This window comes from Alligator mississippiensis, chromosome 3, assembly GCF_030867095.1.
Source record: "Alligator mississippiensis isolate rAllMis1 chromosome 3, rAllMis1, whole genome shotgun sequence".
NCBI classification, from domain to species: Eukaryota; Metazoa; Chordata; order Crocodylia; family Alligatoridae; genus Alligator; species Alligator mississippiensis.
In genome coordinates this window covers 73,300,099-73,308,413 of record NC_081826.1, presented here as the reverse complement: position 1 = coordinate 73,308,413, position 8,315 = coordinate 73,300,099, and the positions used below count along the sequence as shown (strand labels likewise).

The 8,315-nt window shown below is 47.3% G+C and overlaps 1 protein-coding gene across 1 annotated transcript in view; it reads left to right on the top strand.

The window, feature by feature from the left end:
* Positions 1-280: 280 nt before the first annotated feature.
* The window catches only part of RGS20 (regulator of G protein signaling 20), a 94,275-nt gene continuing 86,240 nt past the window's right edge, over positions 281-8,315 (top strand). Inside the window, exon 1 of the mRNA XM_019498708.2 lies at positions 281-614. Within this exon, the coding sequence (XP_019354253.1) occupies positions 492-614 (123 nt within the window). The 5' untranslated portion in view covers positions 281-491. The remainder of the gene's footprint in view (positions 615-8,315) is intronic.

The following is an 8,315-nucleotide window of genomic DNA, read 5'->3' as shown; positions in this document are numbered from 1 at the left end:
ATGAGAGTAGAACTGTGTCACTCAGTGTCTTGTTCCTTCTTTTCTCTAGAAGCTGCAAGTAAAATCCATTAACTGTAGGATGCTAAATTGAACTCCAGTCTATGAAGATGTCCTGCATCTCCTACAGATATGAGTTCAACCTTAGTATATAGTTCTTTTTCTCTTGAACCTTACTTCAGTATACAAAGACATCCAAAATAATAAATCTAATCTTTAAGCCGGAACAATGAACTAATACTCTCTGGATAAGGTACTGATTCACAGAGAGCAGATAATCCTGTCTGCTTTCACAACTAACTGCTGCAGTAGGAAGCAGACAAGCTGTAAGAAGCCCTGACATTTTTCCATAGGTGTAAAAAGAAGAGCTAACTCTATGCTCTTGTCATTCAGCCCAATGTCTGGGATTTGGTTTTGTTTCATAGTTAAAGAATAGTGTTTGTCTGGGAAAATCACTGTGGAACTGGATTCAGGAAGAGCCCTTGACTTAATCGATGTGGAGGCAATTTCTCCTCTCATTTAGGACACACAGCTATAATGCAGGCAATTACCAAGCAAAGGAAACCTTACAAAATGAAAATGAGGAGGATATTAAGGAAGTTCAACAACTATTCAAGGTAAGACCAGGTCCAAACGTATCCAGATTTTTTGATGGAGTGAGAAAAGGGTGTATCCAAATAAAAAATTACTATTATGGTACATGGCACGAATAGATTGTATTTGTTACTCTATTTACTCAGATTTCTTGTACAAGTACGTCTAGTCATCTGAAGTTTTATTGTTAGTGTATGATATAATTGCAGTGGAAATGCAACTGATGGATTTTTCTCCATACGTGTGATCACCTTCAAAGAACAAATTTAAACATCATTCAGAAAAAGGGGCTTATGCTTTCAGGAGCTCATCTGTGGAGAAGGTTTGAGGGGAATAATAGGACTGCACTGTGTTCCAGAGTAACATATGACGAAGAGATCTTCAAATCTGACTAACATTACCTCTACTTATATTATGCATATCAAACAAAGACACCCAAAAGATAGTGTACTGTATGAAAAATATGATATAGATTATGTGTCAAACTATACGGTAATACAAAATGAGTTAAGAATGTCACAGTGAAGAAGTATTTGTGAAACTGCATTAAAACAGTCCCAGATTCGTGATATTTTTTCTATTGAGGGTCTGAAAATAGACAGAAGGTGTGCTTGTGTGTGTGTGCTTGTGTGTGCTTGTGTGTGTATATGTGTACTGTCACATGTAATTAGACATGCAGTTAAACAAGGAGGCCAGCCTAAAGAGTCAAAGTCTATTAAAGCTCTGAGTTTTGAAGAATTGTTGCGGGGAAGACAACATGATTCATGGAGCATGCTTAAGGGAGCCATACAATCTTGGCCCTGAAGATGACAGTTCCATTAAACTCGCTGAACTCCGGAGAGGCAGGTAGTGAAAGGAGTGGATCTACCAGGGATAAGCCAGCCTTTCCCCATATCCATGAACACCACGTGCCCCCAGAGGCTGGGTGGGGAGGGCACGGTGAGCTCCCACAGGCAGTGGCGCTGTCAGTAGTGAGAGCATGGCAGTGGTAAGCGGGGAGCTCCCGCAGGCAGCCATGGCACTGTTGACAGCAGGGGCAGGTGGCAAGCGCTGACCATTGGTCGGGAACCACTCGCAGACACCTCTGGCAACATCAGCAGTGGCCAGCAGCAATCATGGACCACCCGCAAATGCTGCCAGTGGTGTCAGCGGCAAGGGGGAGGGGGATCAGTGGCGAGTGGTGAACACCCGCAGGTGCCGCCAGCAGTGTTGGTGGTGCCTTTTCCCAGGGTGTGCACCGCTATGCTCAGGGGGTGCACATGCATCCATGTGCACCCCCTACGCATTGCCAATACCCATATCCACACTTGCCCTGCAGTTATTTAAGTTAGCAGAGGCTTAACTAGAAATTTTGATGTCCAGGGTAAAGAAGCCAAGGGAGTGGCAGGGTGCTGAGCATGGGGGAGCAGAAGGGTAAGAGGTGGCAAATGCTAAAGAATCTTATCTGACCCATGAACGACGCATGCCCCAGTGGCTGGAGGTGCACAGGGGCAGTAGGAGTGTGGCAGTGCTGGCGGGAGTGCAGTGGTAGTAAGCTGGGGAGCTCCTGCAGACACCACCAGCATTGCTGGCAGCAGTGGAGGTGGTGGCGAATGCCGACCAAGGGTTGGCGAACACCCGCAGCCACCACCAGCAGTGGCAGCAGCGGCCAGCGGGGATCTTAGACTGCCCGCAGACACTGCTGGCAGTGTTGGTGGCAGAGTGGCAAGTGGAGGCACTGTCAGCGGTGCCTTTTTGTAGGGGGTGCACCACCACGCTGAGAGGGTACACATGCATCCGCATGCACCCCTTATGCGTTGCCCCTGATCTGACCCCAGATATCCAAAGACTCCAGCTGCTGCTGCTGCTCCTCATACACAGGCTGCTGATGCCACAGCATACTGGCTCCCCCTCTAAAATGGTTCCCAGGGTTGGAGTCCCATTTGCTTATCCCTAGTTATACCTATTAGATCACCCATCACTGGAGCCAGCACCAAACTTTTCCTTAGAGTAATCTTCCACTGCCTTATCTAGACTTTGGCCCATGACTTTTACAGGTTCTATTGCTACATTTTCTTATAAAATCGATGTCCCTGGTATTGCTAGTTATCTGAGAAAATAACTTCTGTCAGAAGAAAGGGTAAGAAAGAAACTATCTTGGCAAAGTCTACAGCAGACTCCCCACTTGAACTCCCACTCAAACTCTCCTGTTTGCTGGCCTGTTTCCTGGTGCTGTGTTGTTGTTTCCAGTGTAGAATAACCTTTCAGAGAAAATGGAAATAGTGCTTTTAACTACTATGTTACTATTGTAGTTCAATTAAATTGCTGACAGAAGCAAGACCTTGGGAATTAGACACCTAAAGACTGTCATTTAACACCCACAAACTGATGGGCTAGTGGAGCAATTTTAACAGAACATTGAAACAGATGCTGAACAAGTTTGTGGTAGAGAGCCCACAGAAATGGGATCGCATGTTGCCGCATTTCTTATTTGCAGTACAAGAAGCTCCCCAAGCCTCGACAGGGTTTTCCCCCTTTGAACTATTGTATGGATGTCAGCTATGGGGAATACTAGACTTGATTAAAGAAGGCTAGGAAGAGCAGCGAAGTAAAGATAAGAATCTTCTCCCGTATGTGGTACAGTTAAGGGAATGCCTAGAGGCAGTGAGGAGGGAAGCTTCAGGAAATATGAGCAAAGCCCAAAAGAGACAAGTAACGCATTGTAATAGAAGAACACATGACAGGACATTCAAGGCAGGGGACAGAGTATTGGTTTTATTACCTGACTGGGAGAGTAAACTACTTGCTCAATGGCAGGGACCTTACAAAGTTATACATCAAGTGGGACCTGTAGACTATGAGATACACCAGCCAGATAAGAAGAAGAAAAAACAAGTTTACCATGTCAACATGTTGAAGACGTGGTAAGAATAAGAGTGTTTATATGCGGCCATTCATCCCGACGAACCAGAACTGGGACCCTCACTGAGGAAAGTGGACAAGAAGGGTAACGCAGAGCTGGCACCACGACTGTCAGCAGAACGGAGCCAACAGGCCACCAATTTGGTAAAGGAATACAGGGATGTGTTCTGGGAGATGTCCGGGGTAGCCCAAGGCACAGTATACCAGATAGAGACTCTTCCAGGTCAAGTGATCCATAAAAACTGGAGGCAGATTCCACAAAAGCTACAGAGCCAGATAAAAGAAGAGATTGAGATGATGTATTGTGCCCTGCTCCAACAGGAATCCCAGTGACCTGCAAAGCCCCATTGTCATAGTACCAAAGCCAGATGGAAAGATTTGTCTTTGTATTGACTTTTGGAAAGTAAACGTGGTGGTGAAGTTTGATGCCTATCCAAAGCCCAGGGTTGATGAGATGGTGGAGAATATAGGGCAAGCTAGCTATATCTCCACATTGGACTTAACAAAGGGCTATTGGCATGTCCCCCTAGCCCCAGAAGATCAAGAAAAGATAGCCTTTGCAACTCTGTGGGGTCTGTTTCAGTTCCGGCATATGCTGTTTGGACTTCATGGGGCTTCTGCAACATTTCAGTGCTCAGTGGACAAAATATTAGCTCCCCATGGGGGCTATGCTGTGGCCTATATCAATGATATTGTCATATATACACCAGACTGGGCTGCACATCTGACGGCATTATGGGCGGTGCTGCAAGATCTATGGAAAGCCAGCCTAACAGCTAATCCAAAAAAATGTACAGTTGGGAAAGAGGAAACAAGATACCTTAGATTCCAAGTAGGGAGTGGAAAAGTACAGTCGTTGATGGACAAAGTGGAGGCACTACGAAGGTACCAAACAGCCCAAACAAAGAAACAGGTGAGGGCCTTCTTAGACCTCGCAAATTACTATAGGAAATTTGTACCTTACTTTGCGGAGCTAACAGTGCATTGACAGAATTAATAAAGGCAGGAGCCCCAACCCAAGTGAGATGGACACCAGAAGTGGAAGAAGAGTTCCAGAAGGTGAAGGAAGCTTTATGTTGACATCCACTATTTTATATACACCAGATTTTAATAAGACTTTTATAGTCCAGACAGATGTATTAGATAGAGTGATTGGAATGATGTTAGTCCAAAAGGAAAAATGTCCAATAGCATATATAAGTAGAAAACTGAACCTGCATGAGAGGAATTATGCCACGATAGAAAAAGAGTGTCTGGCCATTAAGTGGGCCATAGAAACACTTGGGTATTTTCTGTTGGGGTGAAAGTTTACCCTAACAACCGATTATGCACTGCTATGATGGCTGCAGAACATGAAGACCAACAACACACAACTAATGCAGTGGGCTCTCAGCCTCCAGCCCTGCTGTTTTGTAGTGGAACATTGTCCAGGATTCAAGAATGTGAGTGCCAACTTCTTCTCCTGCCAATATAAAGAGGAAGAAGGGTCAGAAAAAGAGCAGAAGCCCCAGACAAAAGAGAAGGGTTGGGGGTGTAACAGGGAACCTTAGCCCTGTTACTAAGAAGCAGAGCTGCCCCTTTAAGACCCAAGTCTACAGGAACAACAAGCACCAGGAGGGTAGGGGTTAATAGCCTAACCACCCAAGCCGGTCAGCTGACAGGAAGGGGATAGGCCTCTGGGCACATATAAACCCCAGGGCCGAGGCTGGCAGGAGGAGGTCTCTGGCAAGAGGCCAGGGGAAGAGAGTGCCTGCACAGCAGAGCTATCCAGGAATGCTGTGGCTAATGAGGCTCTAGGAATCTATAAGGTACCCACAGCTGGGGGGGTGACCAATGTGCGAGGAGCAGTGTGGGGTTTTTAAGAAGCCAGAGCGTGGCTTTTATGACTTGTATTATGTTATAGCCCAGGGGCTCATATTTATGTTATTGTTTCATCCGGTGGACCAGGCTGAGGCTATTTGGGGAGTAGGAGGCCTCATTGGGGCACACTGCTGTGCAAAGCCCCCTTCCAGGGGGGTGCAGCAACGGGGGGTGATCAGACCTCAACACCAGGGGGCTCAGTGATGAGAGACGCAGAGACAGGGGGCAGACACCAGTGCCAAGAGGCACAGTGACAAGGAATGAGCCAACCCAACACCCTAGGCCGCAGGTCAACAGTTATATACCACCTGTGAGGTAAGATAGGTGGGTGGGTAGCCCAGAGACAGAGGGTCAGGCCTACATTAGACAGGCCTGGGGATGGACCCCTGTCACAGGCCTATCACATCTGAATCCTAAAGTTTAGGTTACTGTCCACTTTCCTTCCAGCATTTCTGCTCCCCAGATTTCTCCTCCCACCGCAGAGCATGTGTATAGAGGCCCATGTTTCTATACTCTCTGTCTCCCTTTCTGTTATTCTGCATTCTTGTTGCAGAGCTGAATTTTTAACAGGAGGAAAAATAAATTGACTTGCAGAGGCAGTCCTTCTCCCTGGCAATCCCAGACTATATTGGCCTGTGGCAGCATGGGACTAGCCCTGATAGGAAATTTTCCTCCTTTGTCTCCAAGCATTTCCCAGCCTGCCACTAGTCTGAAGGATGCAGTGAGAGACAGAAATTTTTTTCACAGCAACATTGTGCCCTGTTTAAGTGAGAATTGTGTCTCTCTCTGAACCTTACAGTAAATCTCTGTACTAAGACTATGCACTGTAGTAGGGCATGGGCTCTTAGGAAGGTGTGTGGGAAGGAGAGGGTAACATCACTGGCCTGCAGCTGACACTGTTGTCAAAGGAGTTTTTGAACTACAGGACTGGACTTTAACACATAATATCTTTCTCCCTAAAAATGCATATGATCCCTATCATCATCGTATCCAAGTACCTCACAAGCATTTATAAGTTTGTGGGAGGAAAGAATCATTACAGAGGTTTTACAGATGAGAAACTGAGGCACAGAGATTAGGTGACCTACCCAAAGTCATACAACCTATAACTGTGATAGGAAATTAATCTAGACTTTATAACACTCAAGACAAAATTTCTTCCTTCCCATCCTAGGGAGAGTCCAGCTCAGTTTAAATTCATGTTTTTCCAATGGCAGTGAGGTGTATATGGAAATTCCAAGGCTGTCTTTCTCCTACAATGTAACTGTGTATGACTGTGATAGTCCCACATCCACTGTACAAGCTGATGGGTATGCCTTGCTGCTTAAGGCTGCACCACACCTGACCCTATTTGCCTGCCTCAATTTGTTGTTCCCTGGGATACCTCTGGAGGAGTGTGGGTGAGTGCCTCCCAATGTCCTAAAGAAGATGGGACAGGGGGAGACTGGAGAAGCAGCCCTAAACCCCAAGAGAAGAGTGGAGGGCCCAGGAAGGGCCAAATGAGTCTTCCACCTCTTAGGACGAGGCACAGAGGCACCGGAGAAGCCTTGATTAACCCCAATGCTGCCCCAGCCATGCTTTAGAAGTGTGTGCTGGGTGCATCTGGGTGAGCGCTCTGCGGTTTCCAGTGTACCTGGAAGCCATGTGCCGGCCCCAGAGAAAAGCTGTCACTGCATAGGAGAAAGCTGGCATGTTGGGGGGGAGCTGGCACTGTGCAGGGGAAGGATGGTACTGTGCAGGGGAGAGCCAGCACTGCATAGGAGAGAGCTGGCACAGTGTCAGGGAACGCCGGACTGCCAGGGAGAACCAGCACAGCATTGAGGAGTGCCAGCACAATTGGGAGAGCCAGTAAGGGTGGGAAAGCTGGCCCACTGAGGAAAGCTGGCTGTATGGGGAGAGTCAGCTGTAGCATAAGATCTACAAGAGTCCTCTGGAAGCCTGGGCACCCAAAGGAGTGTCTGGCAATGGAGGCCTGAGGGCAAGACCCTTAGATGGAGAGCAAGAGGAGAATCTTCAATTGTGAGTGCAGAAACATTTAAGGTTCCAAATACTTTATCCTTAACATATGAGTTCGTTGAATTGTTGAAGTATGGACTGATTCTAATGGAACCACCGGGCAGGTTTTAAAAGACTTATGATAAGTTTGTTTGTGACCTTTTCATTTTGTTTTACTTGGAACACTTGGTTGGCATAAGGATGAGGCAAGAAGCAGGCAGGAGTCCCAGGAAGATGACCAACAATCTTGTCAGTGCGATTAGTTTAGTCGGAGCCTTCTGGTTAACTAATTAGAATAAGCCATGGTGGATGAGACAAGAAAGGGGACTCACTGATATAAAGAAAGGGGAAATGAGTGTCATCTGCAATCAGGCAATCCTTAACTGACCAGGAACAAGACCCAGATGCACGCAGAGCATCACATACAAGGTGGTGCTCAGGGGTTCCTTGGTGTGTCTTTTGTGGGGCTCCTCCTCCCCTAGACGCCCACCTCTTTCCACTCAGGTGTCACAATGGATCCAGGCAGTTTCTTGGCATAATCTCAGGGGGGTTTTGCCACTGCAGCAGCTCATCATGAAGGGACTACACAGGGTCTCACCATGATCCTGTAGCTCTCAGAAAATCCCACCACAACAAAGGACAAATAGCTCAGCCTGATCGGGCAGGCCAACACTGCCCCCACACCAAATGCCTCAACCTTGAGCATGGGGAATTGAGTGCCCAATGCACCTTTTATTCCCCTTTTGCAGCTCGGCTGTTTTCCTGGTGAGCTGACTTTTTGCTCCAGGTTCTTCTCATCTGCCCAACGGGCCAGGTATACCACAGCCCCAGGGCACTCCATGCCACGCCTGTTTGGAGCTCGCTGGTCCACCAGTCCCCCACTGGGTGCTCTGGGATTGTGGCCACACTGATGAGACATGCAGGGTCTGCAGGCCTTCCCTCTGGGGTCTCCTCTGACCTGGTGCCTG